The 24549-nt window shown below is 42.7% G+C and overlaps 2 protein-coding genes across 5 annotated transcripts; both read left to right on the plus strand.

Moving 5' to 3' along the window:
- Window positions 1-430: 430 nt before the first annotated feature.
- CHCHD1 (coiled-coil-helix-coiled-coil-helix domain containing 1) lies at window positions 431-2612 on the plus strand. Its single transcript, XM_052677157.1, has 3 exons — window positions 431-612; window positions 1321-1439; window positions 2420-2612. Exons 1-3 carry the CDS (start codon window positions 471-473, stop codon window positions 2531-2533), a joined length of 375 nt encoding a protein of 124 aa, XP_052533117.1. The 5' UTR covers window positions 431-470; the 3' UTR covers window positions 2534-2612.
- A 115-nt stretch (window positions 2613-2727) lies between these two features.
- Window positions 2728-24164, plus strand: LOC128077668 (neurotrypsin-like). 4 transcript variants are annotated; one of them, XM_052677155.1, is made up of 17 exons: window positions 2728-3127; window positions 4675-4758; window positions 9068-9290; window positions 11381-11426; window positions 13225-13461; window positions 14502-14625; window positions 15307-15482; window positions 16001-16148; window positions 16889-17067; window positions 17324-17465; window positions 18146-18345; window positions 19084-19225; window positions 19402-19607; window positions 20146-20224; window positions 20386-20508; window positions 21050-21330; window positions 23130-24164. In XM_052677155.1, the coding sequence occupies exons 3-17, from the start codon at window positions 9219-9221 to the stop codon at window positions 23438-23440; spliced, it is 2466 nt and encodes an 821-aa protein (XP_052533115.1). In that variant the 5' UTR covers window positions 2728-3127; window positions 4675-4758; window positions 9068-9218; the 3' UTR covers window positions 23441-24164. The 4 variants fall into 4 exon arrangements, with proteins under 4 accessions (XP_052533115.1, XP_052533113.1, XP_052533111.1 ...); XM_052677153.1 differs by lacking the exon at window positions 4675-4758; XM_052677151.1 differs by lacking the exons at window positions 2728-3127; window positions 4675-4758 and adding an exon at window positions 8361-8911.
- Window positions 24165-24549: the final 385 nt, after the last annotated feature.

Consider the following 24549-nt stretch of genomic DNA (forward strand, 5'->3'; position numbering starts at 1 on the left):
AAGAAATCTTTTATTTACTTGAATGTGTTTTCTCCTACTTTTAAATTGGACTGTAAGAAAATATTGGCTTAAAAATAACACAATTATGGTCGCATAAGCCAGAATATATTCAATATATACATACATATACGTGTATGTATATATATATATGTGTGTATGTATATATATACAGCTGCAGCAAAATCTGTTAATGGCGCAGAGAATTTCTGGCGTTGGTGTGGTTCCGTGTAAGCCAAGATAACGAGAAGCCCAGTGTCTCCATCTCCCTGAGTAGGTCAAAGACTGCTCGAGTTTTTGTGTGAAATATTAAGTTTCGCAGACTGGGAAGCAGAATGGTGCTGCGAGGCGGAGGCTGCAGCTCAGCCGGCCAGCTGTAGGGCGGCGCGCTCCCGCTGGGCTCTGCCGTGCTCGCGGGCGGGTCACGTGAGCGGCGCCCAGGCCGGCTCGCCCTACGGCCTGTCGCAAAGAGCATGGCGGCGCCCGTTTACCCGGCCTGGGTGAGCCGATGGATCTCCGGACAGTGGCGGCAGAGGAAGCGGCCGCCGGCCATCCGCCCCACCCGGCCGTTGGTGCTGGCCAACAAGGTGGCGAACCGCCGAGAGCTGGCGGGAGGTGAGTTGCCGGCACCGGGCCGTCGGTCGGGATGGCAGCGTCCCGAGGCTCCGTGAGGTTGAGCCCCGGCGGTGGACTTTCCCGCCTCGCCCCTCAGAGCTGCCGCGTCGCCTCGTGGGGTCTGGCGCTGCGGAGTGGCCGTGGCGGTGACGGCAAGGACAAGTGCGTGCTCGGAAGAACCTTGTGTTCTGAACGGAGCTCCTGGGGACCTCCTGAATTTTGCTATACAACAAGGAGGTGTTTGCTGAGTACACGGAAAATGTGGAGGGAAAAAACAAAAACAAACACAGCGAAAGAAAACGTCTGCAGTAATTGGTTAGCAGCGCCTTTGCACGTGGGATGAGACCAGAGGCATCCAGCAGGCAAGGGGACCTAATTTGTGCTGTGTAATTAGTGTGTGAGTTCTTCTAAAAAGCGCATTTTCCCGTACTTCAGCCCTAAATCTATATTTTATGATAATCTTTGTGTAAATTCTTAAGGCAAATGCTATATCAAAATGTAACAACCAGATGGCTCTGATGGGGCAAAGACTTCTGGTAGGAGTTTTCTTCTCTAAACCAAGCAGTGACGATGTCCTCCTCTCTGTTGTTCCTTCTCACGTGCCTCTATACCATCTTAAAATTCTGTTGGGAACTCTGTGTGCTGTGGAGGCTGTTGGCATGAAATCTCAGATACTTCAGCTTTTATAGTCGTGTCTTTCCCTTCTAGAGGCAACCTGTCTTACAGAGATGTCAGTAATGATGGCCTGCTGGAAACAGAATGACTTCAATGATAAAGCTTGTGCTGAGGAGATCCAGACGTTCTATGACTGCGTGGCAAAGGCAGAAGTAATGATAATCTCTTTTGTGTTCTTAAAGTCCAATAGTAGGGAAGGCGGAGAAACCTTCAGTCATTTTCTTTGTGCCAACATAACAGTGTTCTGTGAACAATTTGATTTGTGCTTTGAGAAATTCAGGGTGATGTACATCAGGTACACAGTCCCTTCTGTTTGTATTTAGAATTTCGGTAAAGAAATGTGGGAAGGGACCAGGTGTCTTGTATGTTATAATTAGACCTGAACCAGTAATCACATGTAGTGCTTTTGGTGTTCACATTCTAAAAGTAGAGCTTTGTTGCTGTTAGTCAGTTCTAACCTAGGCCATTTCTCTTAATTTGCTCCAGTTTTTAATCTCTAAAGTTTCAGCAGCGGTAGACATGCTCTTCTCCATACGTCATGAAAGTTCTGAATGAAGGAGAGTACAATTTAGAGCTGTGACATAAAGCTGTGATTTATTTACTGAAGCCATATTGAGTTTTCACCTCATGCAATAAGTTTGAAATGAAGTCAGTTTCAAAAACTGTCTAAAGGTAGGTACATGTACTGAACTTGTCCTTGAACTGTTGGCAGATTTTCAGTCTTTTTAGTAATAGTATCGTCATTTAATAAAGTATCTTTTTACTGTTGCGTTTGACAGCATAAATGAGAAACTGTCCATGCTTTATTTGGTAGATTATAATGAAAGCAATTTAAAAAAAGAACATAAAAACAAAACAAATTTGTATTATATTGGTTTAAAGGCTTATAATATTGCTAAGTGAAAACGTGGAGAGATCATCCTCACGTCTGTCTCATTGATTTCACCATTTAAAGAAGCCTAGTGCAGTTCTTAGAAGCCTTGTGACTATTTAGCCAACTGCTATTATGAATGTTGCTTGAAGAAACAGCATTCTTTTCAGATCAGCATTTCAGTTGAATTATTATTAGTCTTTACAGAGCTAATTCAACAAAAAAATAGGTAATATTCATAGTTTTCTTTTTCTGTTTCAGAAGGAGCGCAAGGAAAAAAAGGACGAGTACGCTCTGTCACTCAAGGGAAACATGCCTTCAAGCAAAGTGAACAGCCTGCTGAGGAGGTTTCCTAATATTACACGTTATGTGTAATGTGCTTTGCTAAAGGGACTGTGGACAAGCAGTTAAAGTTGGCGTTTTTGGAAAATAAACGAAAAAAGGGTTTTATGAATGTTTAATGTCTGGTGATGTCTGTCTGTAAACGCTGCTGGATGGATTACGACTTCATATTTTATTTCCAGAGTGGAAAAAAAAAATCCATCTTGATTGTTGGCTGAGTTTGTTCGTGAGGTTCTTGGATCTTGTGCTCTTAGGATCTTTGCAGTGAATTGTCCAACCAGCCACTGTGTGGAGTAATGTACTTACCGTGAAATAAAATCTTCTAGGAATGTGTGTAAACCTGTTTTCTAAGCTAAGGGTGACTTTTCTTTGGTTTATAATCTTTCTGCTTAACTTATGAACTGCTGTCAATAAGTGTTCAGACCCAGACACTGAGCCAACTTAAAATTGATAATAATTTAATGACTCGTACCCCTGCATGTATGTATACACAACTTGGTTCCTCTTGACATTTTTAAAATTCTTGTTCATGTGCAAGAAGGCTGTGGAATGAGGAAGAAATTTCCAGCAAAATACTTTGATAATGCACTGTGCATTGGGAAAGGTTTTAAACCCCCTGATTTGCAGGTGAGAAGAGTGTGGTGTCATGGCAGATAATTAGGTTACCTGTACAAAGATAAAATGATGCAAGACTGTTGTTTGGCATGGGTGAATCAGATTCTACAGCAGAATGTTCCATTGTTTCAGTTAAACAAACAAACAAAAAAAAAGGTGGGAAGAAAGTTCAAGAAAGTAGTGGTACTGAAACTGTGTGATGAACAGTTAGTTTTGATTTGTTAACTTTCAGTAGAGTACCACAGAACTGCAGGTAGGTTCCTGTTTTAGGACCGGTACCTAACTGGTTAAAATATATAGCAAGAAAAGTGCAGTTCTGCAGAGAACTAACAATATAATCATATATGTCACTAAGTCTTTGGAGCATAAAGACAAAGCAAAGATCAAGATAAAAGTGGTACTTGCAGACTGTGACTGTGTAAGATTGTATAGTTTATTTAAAGGCTCATTGATGAGTTATCCCACAAGGTAACTTATTCTGTTGTTGCTGTTGTGGCATGAAGGAGTCCTTCAGAGATGGGAGCTGGGATGAGTAAGAATATTCTGTTTGCACCTGAGTTTGGGAACACGCTTCTGTATGTAACGTTTTGCATTTCCAATTCAAAAGATGCCCTCTGTGGGCACCTTTGCTTATTCTTTATTTCTGAAAGAGGTGAGCTAAGCTGGGAGTAAGAAATTGATGAATTCTACATTCTCTTATACTGATGACTTTTCTTTGTATTAAAATTTACAATATCAAACATAGCTTTGCAGCTCTTTCGCTGGGAGCTGTGCTGTGCTAAATGTATCATTCTAGAGTCTTTGAAGGATGTCATTGTGTAAAAGATTGCAAGAGAATAACAACTTTGTTGTATTTTTACTTTTGAAATTCTTCTCAGTTCTCATGAATGTAGACAGCTTATTCTTGGATCTTAACTACTTCATAGAGAGCTTCCTGAGTTCAGTTATTGTTTTTCCTGACAATTTTAAGGACTGTTTGTTTGGATGTGGAACGGAGGAAAGAGAATGTTTTTCAGATATACTCTGAAAAGTATACAGTATACTCTGAAAGTTTTACAGTATTTCTTTTAGAAGTACTCAAGCTGTACTTTTGGTTGGGAATCCCATGCTGTAACCAAAAAGGCCTCCCAGTACTGATTGTCTTTGGCAATTTGAGTTGGTGCAGTTTCCTCATCTCACATTAAACTTATGTCGTGTTCCATGATGTAATTTATACTGGGGGGTCATTCCATTACTAGTTCACATATAGATGGCAATGTCCTTTGTGAGTTCAGGGCTTTTGCCACTCCACAGTACTGTTGTTGGGGCGGAAAAGAAGGCTGGGTTCTGTTTCTGGTGGTGTTGAGCTCACGGTGTAAGAACATTGCTGCAGAGATCTATATGTGACTGCATGATGGGGAAAGAATTACACAAAGCGGACTAGATGTTCTACTCTCCTAAGCAGGATTTATAGGATTTAAGCAAATCTGCTGGAATTCCTTGATCTTGTTCATGCACCTTATAGCTTGAGTGTTTTACCAGCACTGTGTGTGATTGCTGTTAACTACCTTTCTTCTTAGGCTTTCGCTGAAGACCTTTTATGGAGGAAGCACTGATTTTTCTGTATTTTCCTGAACTTCAGACTTCAATGTATCTACCTAAGGGTAGGAAATTCTCAGACATTATTAACAAATACTTAGATATAAAGAGATACCTTACATTTCATCCATGTGGTTAGTCATTTTGACTGCCATTACAAGAGGTTAAAAAAGATGGTTTAATACCACTGTCTGCTTCTTTTTAGCTTGTGTAGCTTCTAGGCTCCCAGAGGGAGCTTTATTGACTTTGTTTATTTAGATTTCCAAAACAGCTGTGATTGTTCCAAATTTTTTTTAGCACCCCTTTGCTCCCTAATACCCCTCTTGGAAATGAGCCATCTGTTAGTTTCTCTGGTAGATAACTTTCAACATCTGCATACTTGATGCCCCTAAAGGGACAGAATACGAGTTGTTCTTTTACTATTTGTAAACATTTTTCCAATCTGCAATTAAGTTAGTTAACAATCTGAAATAGATTTACTGTGCTTTTGTTATTAGTAGCCTGCAAACAAAGCTGATCAAGATTAGCAATCTCTATAGGCTACCAACAAGCATTCAGTAGGTGCATGAATAAAAGGCTGGCCTGTAGCATCTGCATGTAGGTGACTTTCTTGATAAAAACACAGAATCACAGAATATTTCCTGAGTTGGACAGGACCCATAAGGATCATGGAGTCCAACTCCTGGCTCCAAAAAGAACCGCCCTAAATACAGATCATAATGGTCACATGAGAAAGCAAAGGACCACCCCTTCTGAAGGACTTATAGTTAAGAGATTAGAAGCTGACAGCTAATACATAGTCCTGCATTCTCTGCTGAGGAAACGGAGCTAAGAGAATAGCAAAAGCACTAAGGTCTACTTCTTGGCTCCAAGTCCGTCTTGGCACTGACGTGGATCTTTCTTGTTCTGAATGTGATGAGCAGAATTACTTCCTTACTTCTTAGCCTAGAGAGATGGAGATATATCTTTTAATGGGAAGGCATGGCTACTGGCAACTATTTTGTTTGTTTGTTTTGTTTAAAGGAAAAGTGGTCCTGCCAGTTCAGGTGTAGTAAGTTTAATTCCTGAGAAGCAAGCTTATTTTAGAAGGCCGTACTTTTGGTTTGTAAGTGTCTATACAGAATAATCTGGAAAAAAATAGGACAGAGAGAGACTCTGTTGGGAATTGTAGACTTGCAGCTCAGCAGAGAAGGACGTGGGGGTCCTGATGGATGAGAGATTTAACATGAGCCAGCAGTGCGCTCTGGCAGCTCGAAAGGCAAATGGGATCCTGGGCTCCATCAGGAGAGGGGTGGTCAGCAGGGAGAGGGAGGTGATTGTCCCTCTCTACTCGGCTCTTGTGAGGCCCCATCTGGAGTACTGTGTCCAGGTGTGGAGCCCTCAGTACAAGAAAGACATAGAGATCTTGGAAAGGGTCCAGAGGAGGGCGACTAAGATGATCAGGGGGCTGGAGCACCTCCCCTATGAGGACAGGCTGGGGGAGTTGGGCTTGTTCAGCCTGGAGAAGAGAAGGCTGCGGGGTGACCTCATTGCAGCCTATCAATACCTGAAGGGAATCTACACCCAGGAGGGGAGTAAACTCTTCAAAAGGGCTGACAACAGCTGGACTAGGGGAAATGGATCCAAGTTGAAGGAGGAAAGATTTAGGTTGGATGTTAGGGGGAAGTTCTTCACAATGAGAGTAGTTAGGCCCTGGAACAGGCTGCCCAGGGAGGTTGTGGATGCCCCGTCCTTGGACGTGTTCAAGGCCAGGTTGGACGGGGTCCTGGGCAACCTGATCTGAATGTGTACGTTTGGTGGCCCTGCTAGGCAGGGGGGTTGGAACTACATGATCCTTGAGGTCCCTTCCAACCCGGGTGATTCTGTGATTCTGTTATTATTGTACAACTACGTTTATATCAGGGTGAGGAGGTAATATGTGTTAAATAGTGGACCTGGATAATTACAGTTGTTTCATAAGAATAAGCACACTCAGGGAAGTTCTAAATATGTCATGTATCTAGAGATAACTTAAAACATGTTTCTAGTGCTGTAGTTATATTGGAGTAATTTCCTTCTTAGTCAATCTGAAACACACAGACAAGGTTAATGTAGCTTGTGATATCTTGGAAGCTATTTAAGCCAGAACAGTCCAAGAGGGGCTGTTGCCAGAATAACTACCAGTAGAACTATGATAAGTAGCAAAAATCCTTTGGCCTAGGCAACTCTTGATCTTTGAATTGCAGCAGAATATGAGCAAATGGGTAAGGAAGAAGAGAGAAATATAGTAAGAATGTCTCTGTCTAAGGGAAATGTCCTTCCATGTGCCCAAAAACCAGGGGGAGGTCTTAGCAAGTAGGAAGTAATTGCAGACTTGCCACAGAGGAGACTGTTGCAAAGACAACAAAGACTGTTGCAAATATATATTGGCTTCCATCAGGAAGCTGTATCCCAAACTTGAGCTGCTGTTGCTTTTGATGCTCTGTGTTTTCCTTTTCAGTAAATCATTTTAAAATACCTAGGAAAGCCTTGACTTAAGAGAGGGAAGCTACTGTGAGAGAAATCCAGTACAGACTTTTGCTAGAGGCTATAAACCCTACCAGTACATGTCAGATAGAGGTTGAATTGAGCTGTTCTTTTCTAGTCCTAAAGAGTTGAGTAGGTGAGCATCTTAGGAGTTAAGAAGGAGCATCAACAACATCTGTAGTCCTCAGTCAGGGGTAGAGTCCTCTGAATGCTAGTGGTTTTTCTGTTATTGTTTCCAGTACATTCTTTCCTTATGTTTTCACTGGAGTAAGTGATTAGAAAATTCCAAAACATTTCCATCTTTGCTTTTTGTTTTGCTCCTTTTTGCCTGTGCCACCTGAGAGTTAGAGAATGCTGTAGCTTCTAAGCTATTTCCATGTCCACCTGGCCTGATCATCTGCCTCCTGTGCTACAGGGATATAGGAGATTTGCTTCTAATTAACTGAGTGTAATTCTTGGCCAAATCCATCACGTCCAAAATGCAGTGTGGTACGAATCCACTCAAACTGCTCCCTCCTACCACTTAGTGACTCCTGTAAAGGATCCAGATGTAGTGGAATTTCATTGCATTTGATGAGTGACTAAAGATGAGGCAACACAAAGCTGTCATGTGAAGTGACTAATAGGCAATAAGTGAGAAAGGAAAAAAAGGCTTTTTGTCAAGCCATTGGATTTGTATCAGCCTGTTTCTTGTTTTTATGCTGAACGTCTCTTTGAAAATGCTTCTCAGCAAGCTTGGCCAGGAATGAGCTCATTTCTTAAGGTGACTAGTTCATGCTGCAGGATGCTAAGGGTTAATCCCTCCATAATCAGAATATAAATGTAGTAAATGCTCATTAGACTGAGCTGCAGAGCAGTGTAGGAAATGTGAGAAATTTCCAAAATTAAACAATTTGAAATTGACCAAGTCTCCTCCTTAGGTTTGATTAATGTTTAAAGTGTTTGCTGTATTTTTTGTAAAGGAGCAGTAAATTCAAAATGAACTAGCTTAAAAACAAACAAAAGAAAAAACAGAAACAGCCCACCAAAATGCTTAAGGATTAATTGATAGCAATACAATAATTTTTCAACTCTGAAAATTGCCCCAGCCAATCAAATGAAAATGTTACAGCCCCAAGGTCAAAGAAACACTTGATGGGTAAAGAGGCAATACCCCGGGTAGCAAGATGCAGGGCTGAGAAGTGGGAACACTCCCCTGAGAGTTGATTTTTTCCTTGGAAATCTGGAAGCTCCTTAACATAGTTTTCTAGGCCCCATTTACCTGAGTTCAAATCTAAGGAGAGTGTGACCTCAGGAAGCTGCAAGCAGCTAATCAAGGAGGCAGCGGTGGGAGGATAAAGTCCAGATTCCTTCCAGCAAGTATAATCTCTGGCGAGCGTGCGTGCACAAGCCGTTTCCTTTTTCAGTTTTGCTGCTGGAGCTGTTGCAGAAGGAAGCCCCAGATCCTTTTTACTGCTACATCTTTTGTGCTAAAGGAGAGAGAAGGAAGAGTCAGCTGTGGAAAGAAGGAATTTCGGGAGAGGAGAGAGCGGCTGGCCGGGCTGCCGGGCGGACGGTGGTGGGGAGGCGGATGCTGGCGGTCAGGAGAGATGCGTACCTAGAGCCAAGAGAGAGGCTGGGACAGCCAGCAAAAGGGAGGGGACAGCGGAGGTGCGGGAGCAGGCTGAGGGCTGTGCCCTGCCCGTCTGCGCTTGCCTCCTGCTGGTTTTAAAGGTGATAGATTCTGGGGACATGATCTCCCTTCTATCCCCTTCTTTTTCCCTTTCTGAAGAGAAGAATCAAGGAGAGGAGGTGGGGAGGGGACGGGGAAAGTGAGATTATAAGATGCTGTTGGGAACTTTGATCCCTTTCATCCCTTTCCCCACGCAGAAATGAAAGAGGCATCCCTCTCCCTCCAAGTGGCAAGCACCCAGCTCTCTGGGAAATTGAGCTGGAGAGTGAGAAGAGGAGGCAGCAGCTGAGCCCAGCGGCAGAATGAGACTGTGAAGCTTGAAGCTGCTGCCCACTTCATACAGGAAGGATGAAGATCCCCAGAGTACTTAGGCTGTTGGTAGAGCTCTCGAGTCTGTTACCATGTCTCAGATGCAGGGAGGTAAGAAAACTAATATTCTTCTATTTGTAAAAAGTCACCTAGATTTTTATATATATATTAATATCCTAATTGTGAGTGGATTGTGTTCTTACTGAATATGTTTTCTGAAGTATCTAGGCAGCTGTGGTCTCTGGGAAGGCTTGGGGGCTTGGGGAGGGATTTATTTCCTTGTGCATATGAAATTCATAAATGGAAACAAAGCAGGATGCACAAGGGCTTGCAGATGCTTTGGCTCAGGTTCCCCACGTTACTCAAGCACTGCGGTGACCCTGGCATGAGAGATTCTTTGTTTCTTTTCTTCACCAATGGACTGGTGATCCCTATTGCTGTTGTGGGCAGATACCATTTATAGCCATAGAGCTGGGGCAGCGACTGCAGCATGGGCAGTTGCACTAAAATTTTGTGGTGTTGATGGTGGCTGCTGGGGGGTTTTGGAAACTGCTACAGGAACTGGCAGCAACTAGCTTTTCGTTAGAAGGGAAGCATATTACTTGGACTGGAGTTCTGTCATTTATGCTGAGTCTCCAGGAAGAGTATGCTCAGTGTCTCATATGGCCAGTTATTATAGCAACCCATCCCTCTTTCTCATGTTAGCTCACAAGTGTGTATAAGTGCACACTGGAATGCAGAAGTTAGGGGATTTGGGTTGTGACTCACCTGTCCTGTGTATTATCTTGGGCAGTCACAAAAGTGTCACTAAGCTCACTTTCCTCTCTTTGCAAAGTGCTTTGAGATCCTCACGTGCGTCCTTCAGCATTGTTGGTTTACAGAGCAGCTGGATACATGCAGACAGATGGATTTTTGGCTGAAGAGGATTTGTCTGTTAATTGCTGTTTTATCTATGCTTCCTCTTGTACATTTGCACCTGAGCTCTGACTTGCTCTTTCTGAATTGTGTCAGGAATTCATCTTCAGTATGCAATGTCATGTTCTGACTTCCAGAGGATGATGGTGAAGCTTGGCCATAGCTCTGAACACCTGCTGACCATTATATATAATTTTCATCTGTAAATTAAATCAGCCATGAATAGGTGTCGTTCTTGTCTGGTATCGATGGGGACTATCCCTGCTTATTCCAGAAGTGGGTTCAGTTTAATTCTGAAAGTCTTTCAGGGAGAGCTGAGGCTGAGAGAAGCAAAATTTAGTGCATTTTGAAGAAAAACAGAACCATTTCTGTAGCTAATTCTCTTCATTTGCGCACCTCTGCTCTGTGAATTAAAACTCTTTGTTCATATATATCTGGCTGTATTTAGAAATGAAACAAACTACGTGAAGCTAGCAAAAGCATGTAGTTTCTTCTTTCTACTCTGGATCTGTGAAGGTCTTGCACCTGCCTGCGTACCATGCAGTGTGTTGAAGTGGAGATCCCTATCTCTCAACCAGCAGTCAAGTTATAACCACCAAAAACACTGCCTACAAGAGGAAATGTAATTTTGGGGATGGACAAGGTGCTAGAATGAGGGCTTTATTTCATATTCTTTGTTCTTAGCTACTTAATATGATTTGGATAATAGTCTCTTATGAAATCTTGTACTGTCATACACTTAAAAACAAAATTCTCAAAAAGCCATGCTAGATTTTCTTCTTCAGTTGTTTTCCACTTGGTACATGGATGTTTAATACTATCTTCACACGGAACACTAGGGGCATCATCCCATCAGATAGCTGTGTTTGCTCCTGTGGTCATGGATTGCTTATTCTTTGCATGGAGGGGGAGTGAATAGTTATTCATTACGTTTCCTTACTAATAACAGTGATTTTTTTTTCCGACTTTTCTTTCCATAGAGATCTCACTCTGGAGTCAGATTTTATTCGCTGAGAGCATTGGGGCTGAAACCTTGAAAAGAACAAGCAGAGCCCTGTTATGTGCTTAGATCAAGGGTAAATTTCTGCAGGCCAGCAATTATACATTTTATTGTCAGTGGGCAGAGCTGTGATTGGGTTTGAAGAAGAGCAATGGAGAGAGCAGGGAAGAGGCTGTTTACCAGGGTGTGTTAGCCTAAAGCAGCAAAAGGCCGAGCTGCTTTCAGGACATGCCCGTGTTTATTTCATTGGATAATATCTCTGCTTTTGCTCTGTTTCTTTTCCCAGGCTCTCCTGGGATCCCAGCCCAGCCAAAACCATTTGCAGAGTGCAGGTAAGAACAAGAAGTTATTAATTCAGTCATCAGGCAGATTCTTTCCTGCAGTGGTGATCCGAGACCACAGGTACGATGAACCACTGCTCTCTGGCTTTCTTCCCTTCTTTCCATCATTTCTTTTATCCTGTATGCCTCAATGTTTATCTCCTTTAGCAACATGGCCAAACTGCTTTCTCTTCATCATGTCTAATACTCTTGCACTTCTCTGTTCCTCCCCCATTCTTTTTCTTTCATCTCTATTTCTGCCCTAGTCTTCTTTTGCATGCTCATTCCACTTGGTAAGTTCTGAATTCTTGTGTTCTCCCCTCTTAAGCTCGCAGGTAATCCAAAGAGCACAGTGTGTTTTCCAGGCATCTAACTGAGCTAACTGTAATTGCTTATCACTTTTGTACCTTGTAGCTAATATTCAGCTGTCATTTGTCTCTGCTGTTTATCATACGTGCCTTTATAGCAGAAGAATTTTTCTGATTTTTTTTGTGAATGGAGCTATAACTGTTATCCATTTTTTTTAGTTTATCCATTTTATACATTCTTAAAAAACACACCCTCACACAGAATCTTGTTCTAGCTTCCCTATTTCTTATTTCAGGGTCATGACTGGAGAAGTTGTTGTTTTGTTTTTTTTTTCTCTATTAAGACAATATTGAATTAAATGTTGGGATTTCTTTACATGAGATTTTTGTATAGACACTGGCCTGGAAAACTGGCATCTGTGCTCTACCTTGAAACCAGTTGCCTTTCCTTTCCTAAGGAAAGAAAAGTTCAGACAGGTGAGGTGATACACTAATGTGTATAAAGGCATACATACAGTGAATGACAATGCCGTTTTCCATTTTTCTGATTTACAGAATTAAATTACACCCAATTTTCCACTCTTCTCTGTCTCAATCAATTAAGACAAGGAATTAATCTTTTGAAGATTTTAGAATCAAATTTAAGAGCATCATATTCAGGTACCAAAGGAGGTACAAAAGGGGAAAAGTCTGTGCCAGGCTCAAAAGCAAGCCAGAATAAGGGCATATGTCTATTGAAATTACTGGCAATGAGAACCAGTTCAAACTGTTTGTGTTTGAGTCCAATTAACACATTTTAAAGATCCAAGCAATTCATTATCTTCAGAACATTTTTTTTTTCCTGAGTTGCTCTGAAAATAATCATAGAATCATAGAATGGTTTGGGTTGAAAGGACTTTCAAGACCGTCGAGTTCCAACCCCCCTGCCATAGGCAGGGACATCTCCTTCTAGACAAAGTTGCTCAAAGCCCCATCCAGCCTGGCCTTGAGTACCTCCAAAGAGGGGCATCTACAACTTCTCTGGGCAACCTGTTCCAGGATCTCACACCATCACAGTGAAGAATTTCTTCCCGATATCTAGTCTAAATCTACCCTCTTCCAGCTTAAAGCTATTTCCCCTTGTCCTATCACTACACGCCCTTATGAAAAGTCCCTCCCCAGATTTCCTGTAGGCCTCCTTCATGTAGTGGAAGGCTGCTATAAGGTCCCCCAGTGCCTTCTCTTCTCCAGGCTGAAGAGCCCCAGTTCTCTCAGCCTGTCCCTGCAGGGGAAGTGCTCCAGCCTACTGATCATCTTTGTGGCCTTCCTCTGGACCCGCTCATTGTCCTTCTTGTGTTGGGGGTCCCAGAACTGGATGCAGTATTCCAGGTGGGGTCTCAAGAAGAGCTTCAAGACTGTAGATATAAAAGGTGGTTCAGGAGATGGGCTCATACGTCTGGTGTTGTCTGATCCTCCATGTGTGATGCCTTAAGTATAGCTAACAGCTTTCTTTCTGTGTCCAGCGTCCAGTGGGTGTGGCATCGGACCTCTTGGGTACTACAATGGCTCGTTGGCTGTCACTGAGGCTGGGGCAGAGTGCCTGAACTGGGCAGAGTTCCCTGATTATGTCCAGCAGTACCCAGACCGTGGCTTGGGGAACCACAACCACTGCAGAAACCCAGATGGGGGAACTACACCCTGGTGCTTCTTCCGACTCGCATCAGGGGCCATCAGCTGGGCTAACTGTGACTGTAACCAAGGTAAGACTGTTTCCTATCTGCCAGAGCCTGGGCTACTCTGTCTTAAGGGGTTAAGGCCAGAAATGATGCTGCACAGACCAGTAAGTAGCAGTTAGGATAACCTGTGAAAGAAGAACAGTGCAGTAAGTGTCCCAGTTTGTCTAAAGAATTAGGACTAAAAGCTAGCCTGTTTGGGGATAAAACATCTGTATGTACTAGGGAGTGGATTTAAGCTGCTATAGCCATGTCTTTTATAGACACTTTTATTCTCGTACATGGAGAATTCTTTTTTTTTTTTTTTTTTGTTAACTTAGGTAATTTTGAAAGCAGTTTAAGTTATGTGGAAAACAACCCACTCCAACTCCTTAAGTCTTCATATCAGAACTCTGCTCATGTAATTGTAGCAGCTCAAATACAGAAAAATCTTCTGTGATTAGATTTGTAAATCTTCTGTTGCAAAGTGGGTCCTAAGCTTCCTTTAGAATTCCTTGCAGTGCCAAAACAATGTCTGCTGCTTATTTTGAGGCATGCAAGGAAGCTCTCAGTGCACTGATTTGTGCACTGTTTGTCCTCATCTGTCAACTTTAACTGCGTTTTGCAGAATGGATAATAAATGAGACAACAAATATCTTCCTTCAACAGTGTAAGTATTATTCAAAGTACTTCAAAGTTCAAAGTTAGCTTCATTAAAGTGAAGGCTACAACAAGCATGGGTGTGCTGCGTGCCTACCACACCCTTACACTACTTCATGCAAGTCAGTGAAAGCACCATGAAACAGGATGTGAGGAATTGGGTCCAATTCAGCTCAGCTACACTCAGAAATCCAAGACTTGCTCATCTGAAATGACTTTTTTTCCTTTTCCTTTTCCTTTTCTTTTTCTTTTTCTTTTTCTTTTTCTTTTTCTTTTTCTTTTTCTTTTTCTTTTTCTTTTTCTTTTTCTTTTTCTTTTTCTTTTTCTTTTTCTTTTTCTTTTTCTTTTTCTTTTTCTTTTTCTTTTTCTTTTTCTTTTTCTTTTTCTTTTTCTTTTTCTTTTTCTTTTTCTTTTTCTTTGCCTGGAAGGTGCTGTGCGGTTGGCTGAAGATAGCAGTGTGGAGCTGTACTTTGGTGGACTCTGGGGTACCATCTGTGCTGACCTCTGGACTGACTGGGATGCCAGTGTTGTCTGCAGGCAGCTAGGTCTCAGGTGAGAACCTCAGTGTGGCTTGAAGTGTTATGTGTTCATAGGTTCTTTGAGAGAACAGCCTCATTAATTACTGTCCTTCTGGAGTAATATGTAGGCTGTAGGAGAGGAGTTTGTCCTGTAGGCTGACTTCCCACTTGCTAGGGTCCTTCGCACCTGTGTTCTTTCCATGGCTATGCCTAACCCCAGTCAGCATTTGCAGAAACGGTAGTTTGTAAATCTGGATGTTCAATGCTGTGCTGAGTGATTCAATTTTTAATATTATCGTTTTAGTATTACTGTACTGATCTTTTAGAAAATGTTGCAACTGTGAACCCTCTTTGGGAATCTCTTATTTGGCCTTTAGTCTTCCAAAGAAAAAGAGATTAGGTCCACAGAGAAGGAAGAATTTGATTCAGATATTTAGATATGCTGACCATGTTACAATCTGTTGAAGGGTTTGTTTATCACTCTCCAATGAGGGTACCATTTCTGACCAGATCAACTCTGCTGCAAGGAAGATAGCATGTATTACATGGTGGGATAGTACTACGTGCTTGCTTGCTTAGACTGGAAATGGCTATCCCTTTAAGCTCTCACAATTAATTGGGCTCACAAGACATGAAATGCCACAATTGGGCTGGAAAGCAAGTGTGAGTTAAGCAGTACAACAGTTTCATCATTCTGTTGCATTCTCCACACCAGTGAGATTGGCACAGCTGGGAAGAAGAATCGTCCTGGACTGTGGCCTATTCCCCTGCACCTGCAGTCAGCAAACTGCCATGGGGATGAGAAAACCCTCTTGCAGTGTGGCTATCAGGAAGCTGTGTCAGGAACTTGTAACCAGGGAAGCGCCATGGTAACATGTGTCCCTCCAGAAGGTAAATCTCCAAAGGGAGGTTCACTCCCTTTTTACTTGTGCCTAGTTTGCTTGGAATCTAGTGTTGCTGATAAGATATTAAATCTGAGATCATGATGCTGTGGAGAGTAAATCATTGGAACGTATTCTTTTTTCACCTGCTGTGATGGTGACTACTTTCCTTCCAGTGGAAAATAATTTTTTTTTTCCCAATCCCAAGTACTCAGCGTGCTTCCAAAATCACTGAAAGATGCTGTTGCTTATGACCACATCCCTTTTCATTCAAAACAGGTTTTTGTTTACAGGCAGCAAAGTCCTGGTCATTGTAGCAGCCAGTTAAAGAGCCATCCCTGGACTAGTGGCACCTCCTGCTGTGGCTTGCAGTCGTTGATGTTTCTAGAGAGTTTGGAGGGGAGGAAATGGTAGAATGGAACAAGAGAAGTGGCTCTGGCTGGTGAATAGCTCTATGTCTTTAACTGCTAGATGTGCTTTGTCTCTATCTTGTTCTGTTTTATTCTTTTTTCCTTTTTTGAAACACAGGTGTAGGTGCTCCATTGCGTTTAGTTGGGGGAAAGGAGAGCTTTGAAGGACGGGTGGAGGTATACCATGATGGCAAGTGGGGTACCATCTGTGATGACCAATGGGATGACCGTGATGCTGAAGTAGTTTGTAGGCAGCTGGGACTCAGGTACTTTCCGTACTGTTCACATGAAGTAGTAATAGAAGTAGTCTGAATAAAGAATGTGAGAGCATCTGTCTTCACCATATAGCACCATTCCTTTCTATGGAAGGGTAAGAAAATCTTGGGGAAGATAATTCCAGACTTAACATCTTGTCATGGGATTTTGTACTTAATTAGGTCAGTCAATTTTATGGGTTTATGCTGTGTAAAAAAGAGTTGGTTTAATCCTATCCAACGTTTGTTTGTGTTTATCCCTGTTCATTACTTTTACATGCTTGTATAATGCATGTATTTGTGGCTGCAGTGCTAACTTGCAGTGACTTCCACAGGTGAATTGCAGCCATTTATTTGTTTAAATTTAAACACCTTCAGTTTCACTGATTGTCTTTATCCTCTTCACTGAGGAGGAAAGCAAGAGAGCACCTCATTCTCTGTGCTATCTGACACTTAATGCAAGGATCTATTGTACACTAAATAACTCTGCATAATTGCTCAAAATAGCTGAGTTAGGCTTGAGATCCTTCCTACTTTGGGAGTTTTGCCTTTCACTGAGATTGAGACATCATTGTCCTCAAATCATATTACAGAACTTTCCAGTGAGATATATTGGTTATTTGACAACACCACTGTGTAAGAAATACAGATAAGCTATGGAAGGATTAGTGTAGGAGAGACTCTGGGAAACACAGAATCCAAGAGCACCAGACTGTGACCTTCCTTACTGAATTTTCATGCATCTCTTGCAGTGGGAACCCAAAAGCCTTGTCGTGGGCTCACTATGGTCAGGGATCTGGCCCCATCCTGCTAGATGAAGTGGAGTGCTCAGGCAATGAACTCTCACTCGACCAATGCAAGAAGAGTGACTGGGGACAACAAAACTGTGACCATATTGAAGATGCTGGCGTCTCCTGTGACCCTTTCACAGGTACATACTTACAGTTCTGTGCCAGTCAGATGCAGCCTTGCTCCTGTATTATGTAAGTGGAAATGAATCAGAGCCAGACAAGGTGGAAATGCTGAGGTATGGAAAGACTGAGGTATGTTCGTTTTTTTAGTATCCTTAGGTAACTGTCTTTGGTTTCTTCCTGTCATGGGCTGTAGAGAGTCTTCAGCAGTGGGGCTTAGGCTGTTTATTCTCTCCCTTTCTGAGTGCTGATCTTTCCTTCTCCTACCCCTTGCAGAGGGCACTGTAAGGCTGACTGGTGGTCGCAGCCCCAGCGAAGGCAGGGTAGAAGTTTATTACAATGGAGACTGGGGCACAGTATGTGATGATGGCTGGACAGATCTCAGTGCCCAGGTGGTCTGCAGGCAGCTGGGCTTCAGGTAGGACTGAGAGCATTTGTAGTATCTGTACTTCCTAATGTCAAGGTTTAGATTCTATGTCCCTTTACTGGTATGGGCTGGACGTTACTTCCTTCAGTACTTCCTTCAGTATTTTGTCATTACCATTATGCAGTTTCATTAAGGAAAGAATAATAGGTGTCCACATCCTTTCCCAGGAAAAAATTAATACATGTATCTGTCTTAATTATTTCTTGCTTTGACCTGTTTTGAAAGTAGATAACAGGCTTAGTACTGTCTTAATGAATCCCCCACCAAAGTTTGAATTTCTTCTTATTATTTCTTAAATTTTGAGATGTATCAGCTCAGCACTACCACCCTGTCTGCTCTGTCAGCTAAGCTTTATCACCTGCTAAACAGTATCAGCTGTCTGCACTGCTGCTAACCTATATCACCTGCTTTGGTACTTGAAGGAAGACCATTAGAACAAGAAAGAGTAGTGGTAGGGATTTCTTAATGGTCTCTATGAAAGCTGAAGCTGGTGAGGTGTGCCAGCTGATTGGCTGCTGCCCAATGTATCACTGAATAGCTGAGTAGAGAGACCACCAGTGCCACAGCAGATGTCTCCAGGTGAGTTTTCCTTTTGTTTTGAGTTTGGGACCCTCTGTGGGATTAGTGAGTTACAATGACTTTGATGTTAACATTCTCTTTCTTCCCTCTAGTGGGCCTGCTACCCTGGCCTCTGAAGCAGACTATGCTGCTGGCCAAGGCTTTATCTTGCTGGATGATGTGGCTTGTGTGGGCACGGAGCTCTCCCTCCTGGACTGTCCCCATAGCAACTGGGGGCAGCACGACTGCTCACACGCTGAGGACGTGGGAGTCCACTGTTCCCCTGAGAGCAACACAGTCACTGGCAGCCTCGGTAACTTAACTTGTGCCTTGCTCTGGACAGAGGGAAAACATCACTTTCTGGTCTGATACTTTGGAAACTTTGGCAGATGTGGGATCTTTCCCTCTGCTGCCTCAATTAGAACTGGTTTTTGAAAAGGATTCATAGGAATAAGCCCTGGCTGTTCTGGGGCAGAGCCATGGAACTGTGGTTCTTCAAGATGTACAGCCAGACCTGCAGAGAGATGGAGATTGAAGAGAACGATTTTGATGGTCTCTTTGTTTATATGAGGCCTGTTACTGTTTTCTCTACTGCACGAAACTTTCCAATTTGTCATCTTTTTTTTTTCTTTTTTTTTAATTCAAATATACACCATCCAATTTTTTTTGTTGTTTTTCCTGGATGTAGAGCACTTTTCTTGCCTAGAATAATGTAATAGTTTTTATAATTGAATGGATTTATTTCCAAGGCATGTTTAAGCTTGTCCGTTCTTGGCTCAGCAGCTAATAACTTTCTTTCTGCTCTTGTTCTCCTCTTTACTTAGCTTTCAGAAATACGATCTAATGATTTCCAGTGTGTATTTAATAAATTAATATGCACCAATTTTGCAAGGAAATGAAATGAGGGACACAGCGGTCAAATAGATCACCACTCTTCTCCTTCTCACCTCCTCCTCATCTCCTCAGTTTTTCCTATAAAAACTAAGTTCTGGGCACCTCATGCTCTTTGGTATTTTTGCTTGCAGCGACCCCTGTGTTTTTTCTTTCACAGGACCTCCTGTGCGGCTGGTGGATGGAGAAAGCACCAAGGAGGGACGGGTTGAAGTATTCCTGAATGGGCAGTGGGGCAGCATCTGTGATGATGGCTGGACAGACAGAGATGCTACAGTAGTTTGCAGGCAACTGGGCTTCAGGTAAGATAACTGGTACATGCATCTTACAAATACAAATTGCTCTCAGGAGGAATCTTCTTTCTGAACCTGTTTCTGGGAGATTCATTTCCCTTGAAATTTCTCTTTAAAACATGCTGTGCATCAGTTTCACCTGCCTCTTGCTTAATGCACATTAGCCATTCTCTCTCTCATTGCAGTGGTGCAGCAAAAGCCAGGGCAATGGCTTATTTTGGTGAAGGCCAAGGGCCCATCCATCTGGACAGTATAGAATGTAGAGGCACAGAGCACGCTCTGGGGCAATGTGTCAGACCTGACTCTGGGATTCACAGTTGCTGGCACAGTGAAGATGCTGGTGTGATTTGTGACTATGTGGAAGAGAAGGTCCAGGATATCAGGAGAACAGGTGATGTGCCCTTTCTTCTACACAGAAATCTGGGGCTCAAGGTTTAGGATTTCTGCATGCTTTTTCACTGTAGTTTTTATCTTTTTCGGTTGAAACTTTAACTACAAAATAAGCATGTTCTCTCTTGCAGCTCCTGGTTACTCTTCCTTTGTTTTCACTGTCTCTTCTAGTCTAGGCTAGTCAGAGGAGCTCTAACCACGTCAGGTCTTTGAGCCTGCAGAACTTCCCTTGAGTCATATCATTATACTCTTCCTTAGAGCAGTAACTATAAGCAAACTTTGGGCTTTGGAGCACTGAGGAAAGCTGTAGAGCCAATTCTTGCCATAGGACTACAGATTCTGGAGGTAAGCTCCTCCACTAAAACTGTGGAAACCATTGGGAACAAATCTTATATAAATTCCTTTGCACAACACAATGCAGTCAACTACAGGAGGATTAATGCCTTCAGGGGACAGGAGGGATATCTTGGCTCTGTGACAGCAGTTGTTGATACTTAAGCTGAAGGTATCTATCCAACTGTGCTAACTTTACTGTGCAGGTCCAGAGTCCAGTGTGTGTGGCATGCGCCTACTTCATCGTCGCAAGAAAAGGATCATAGGTGGAAACAAGTCTCTCAGGTAATTGCTGAGAACAGGTTCCAGCTTTCCTAACTTCATTTGAACCAATGGTCTATCTAGGGAAGAATGCTTGTCAGCTGAGCTCAGATAGGGCAGAGTGAACGGGAAAAGCAACAACTCCCGTGTATGTGATGCTTACTGTTCTTCTGTTTCTTCTTCAGAGGTGGTTGGCCATGGCAGGCCTCACTACGGTTGAAGGGTTTCCAGAGAGATACCCGTCTGCTCTGTGGGGCAACACTGATCAGCAGTTGCTGGGTAGTGACTGCAGCCCACTGCTTCAAAAGGTGTGTTTGTAAATGGGAGCTCTACGGGATTCTCAAAGACAAAGAAGATAACCTCAAATGAGGTTGTTCTCCCAACCTAATGGAAACACATGAACAAAGTTTCTAAACCAAGGCCTTCAGGTTATGATGTGTGTGATTTTGGAGAACTTATGGGGATGACTCAATTTAGGCTTACGTTATCCCTCACTGCTTATACCTGCCCTCTTAACTTTGAAGTTTTACACCTTAAAGGGAACCATCATTTTGCAATTAATCATAGAATCATCTCCCAGTACTTTAAGGAAATGTGAAAAGAGAAAGCCATGAGCCTGTTACTGTTACTGGGTTACTGTTGTAACCCTTTCTATAGAAAGAAGTATTGTGCGTGGTAAATAGTGACTGTAACAGCTGGCATTATCACATCTGTGGGAAGAGATCCCACAGTCCTGTAGCTGGCACTTCTTTATAAGTGTGTGGGTTGAGTCTCAAAGCAGTTGAGACTTGCATGAGTCTAATTCTCTGTTAGTAGAAATATCAAGGTATTGCATGTCTTTTTCTCTAGGTTTGGTGTTGATGTGCGACGCTACCTGCTGCGGGTGGGTGACTACCACACAGCTGTGAAGGATGAGTTTGAGAGAGAGCTGCCTGTGGAGCGGATCGTCCTCCACAGGAACTACTGGGCTGGCAGCAACGATAACGACATTGCCCTGGTCCGAATGCGAGGCAGAGAGGGGCATTGTCTCTCCTTCAACAGCCACGTTCTGCCTATCTGCCTTCCTGATAAGAAAGAGAAGTCTGACATAAACAGGCAAGCCTGCATCATCTCTGGTTGGGGAGACACAGGTAAGTGACAAAGCTCTTAGGAGCAAGATAGGGAAGGGGAGAATCTGGACCGAGGAATCTATATGCACAATTATTTTACATCTGTTCAATTCAAGGCCATGTTTTTAATGCTCCCATTATTTCTGCCAAGTGCATGGTGTCAAGGAACAGGAAATAAAGCAATTTTTGTGCCACTGTTTTCTTCTGATGTTGAGGTTGTCTCGAAGCCTGTCCATGATGGAAGTTTTGGTTGCCATAGCAATCTTCTGAAGCTGTGAGGGAGAGGAAAGCTGCCAGCTCATCACAGTTCTCTCCTTCTCTCCCCTTTCTACATGCATGTTTGCCCACAACAGAGCCATTGCACATGCAGACCTGGTGCACAAAATCTGTATACTGTTCAGGAAGGTCCCCATGTTTCCATGGTCTCCTGCCTTCTTTATAGATCACAGTAGTAAAGTGAGGGCTTTGCAGTGGAAGGAGTGTTCCTCATAAATCTTGCTTGTAAAGAGCATGTGCCTAGGTAGTGAGCTGAGACAAAGTGCTCTTTCTGTACAGTAGGTGACCTTTCTTGGAAGTCCAGCCACTGTGATGAATCTCCCTGGATATTGTTCCAGGGACAGCTGGGCTCTGACATTGGTTTCTGCACAAGCTTTGAGAACCTGCCGTACATGCCGTTTTACACAACATTACTCTGAAACTTCTAGGTTAAAGAGAGGAGAGAATATTCTAGAAAGTATTAATGACTAAATTGTTAACACTGTCAAGGCAATGTTTTAAAATGTTGGGCTTGGTGGAGTTCTGACATGGATGCATTAGTCTGGGGACAGCTTTGAACTCTAAGTAAGACGTTGTGACCAGTTGTGCAGTCCTTTCCCACTTGGGGTTCGTAGATGCAAAGCAGGGCTTAAGGAAAGGAGGCCTTTCTGGGCTGCTGTGACTGGAGAAAATCCATATGTTCAGAAAGACTTGCTGCCAAAACACAAATAGCCCCAGGAGTTTTCTGTTGTTTTTGGACTTAGCCATCCTTTCCAGCTGTTTCTCTAGCTGTTACTCAAGTGTTTGATTGAAAATACAGATTTGCCTTTGAAGTCAGTTATACCAGGTGCACATGTCACTTTGGGGTGTCTGCAGAGGATCAAGGAGTAATTTAGTCATGTAATTCCTTTAAGTTATACTGGTACTTAACAGCTAGAATCTCTCCCACACACCAAACCCATCTTTCTCAATGAGTTAACAACCTTGTGAACTTACTGTAAGTCCATAAATTACTTTAAATCTTGAGCGCCAGAAGTTTGCACTCTAAGAAACGAGCCTTAAATTCTGATCAAGTCTATGGTAACCAAAATTTGAGCAAATAGAAATAAGTCTGGCCAAAGATGAGGTAAGCTCCCTTTGAATAATATTTGGATGCTTCTGAAACGCGTTCCAAAACTTCTCTGAGGATTGAGAATTTCACAAATGTTACTTCCTTTATTCCTTTGTGAAAACACTGTCATTTTAGAGAGAAAGAAATGAAGGCTCAAAGAGGTGAAATAAGCTGAACAAAGTTCAAGTTATTCGTTGGCAGAACCAGGAGTAAGACTCATCCTTTGATCTATCCCCTTTCTCCAACCTCTTCCCTGCTTCTTTGATGTTACAGCTCTTTTTTGTGGTCTGGTTTTGCAGTTCTCTGAAGTTCTGGTCGTTCAGAGATGCTGAGTTTGGCCTAATTCTGTGCCACAATCTTGATGTGAAATGTACAGAGAATGCAGAGAACTGTTGCTCTAGGCTGCTGCTGTTGTCTGTATGTGAATTGGTTTAGCTGGTCTGTTCTGTTCCAGGGAAATCTTATTCAAGAACACTACTGCAGGGGGTGGTGCCTCTTCTGCCACGGGAAGACTGTGAGGTCCGTTATGGGCAGAAGTTCACGAACCGCATGATTTGCGCTGGGAACCTCTCTGAAGATAAACGAGTGGACAGCTGCCAGGGTGACAGCGGAGGGCCACTCATGTGCCAGAAGTCAAATGGACGCTGGATCATTTTGGGAATCACTTCCTGGGGTTACGGGTGTGGTCGGAAGGATTCCCCTGGTGTGTACACAAAGGTCAGCAGATACGTACCCTGGATCAAGAAAGTGACCAAGCTAAAATGAAAATGTCTGAGCCCCAGGAACTTCAACTTGTCCTTCTCCCTGCAGCAGCTGAAAGCTGTGGCTTCTGGCCTGGGAATGGTGGAAATGTATGTTTTTCTTTTGGACACTGGGAAAGTAATTTAACATAGAACTGGGAGAAAAACAGCTATGGTTGATTCTTTGGTCTCACTTTAGTTCTTAATCTCTGAGCAGACAAAGCAAGTGCACACTGGTAGGACAAATTAGCCTGTGTTGCTCTGACAACAAGTTTGAGTCCTGTAATGCAATCAATGCTTATTTCTTTGGCCCCAACACACGGAAATGGTAGAAATGAAGATATGCCTGTCTCTGTAAATCTGTTCACCAGTTTTTGTATGTTCACACACTTGAAAATCACTGCAAAGACAGGTGAGATGCTTGTAAGCTGCTGCAAGCTCTGGCATACTTTTTCATAACATGTCTCTCTTCCATTCCAGAAATGAGAAGATTTGACCTGAGCTGAGGAGCAGGCTAACAATTGGCCTTTTTTTTCCCCTGATATGTCTCTAGGGGGAACCTTTTCTCTTCTGAATATTAGATTCTAAAAATGTCTGTCCCTGCAAAGAGGTGCTTGTCCTTCCAGCTGTAATCCTTGTGCCACACATTTCTGGTCAGATGCTACGGCTTTATTGCTGCTTTCTCAAAATTGTGGTTCTTTTGTGGTTTGTTTTTTGTTTCTCCATAAAGCAGCGTCTCCTGGAATCAATTGTTTGTGTGAGAGTAAATCTTTGTTTTTAAGAGACAATAGCTTTCTTGCTCTCATGATTACTGTGAATGACTTAAAAATGTGACTTCAGTGTGACTGGAATAGACACCATTACTTTTCTTTAAATCCAAATATAGTGTTAAGTGTTCAGGTGTTGATTCATAGTTTAACAGCACTGCAGGGACTTTATCTTGATATTTTATTCATCATTATTATTAACTGCCCTTTGTGATCTTAGCCTTTAGTATCTCTGTGTTCATAGTCCTCCTGTGAAGCATGGAAATACTCTGGAGTGTAGACATCAAACAAACACTAGAGTGAGTAGTTCTCTTGAGGTGCAAGGCAGTTTCCTGCATTCCTGGAGTATATGCAGCCTTTGTACAAC

Source organism: Tympanuchus pallidicinctus, unplaced genomic scaffold (genome assembly GCF_026119805.1).
Source record: "Tympanuchus pallidicinctus isolate F22 unplaced genomic scaffold, pur_lepc_1.0 scaffold16, whole genome shotgun sequence".
Classification (NCBI taxonomy): Eukaryota; Metazoa; Chordata; class Aves; order Galliformes; family Phasianidae; genus Tympanuchus; species Tympanuchus pallidicinctus.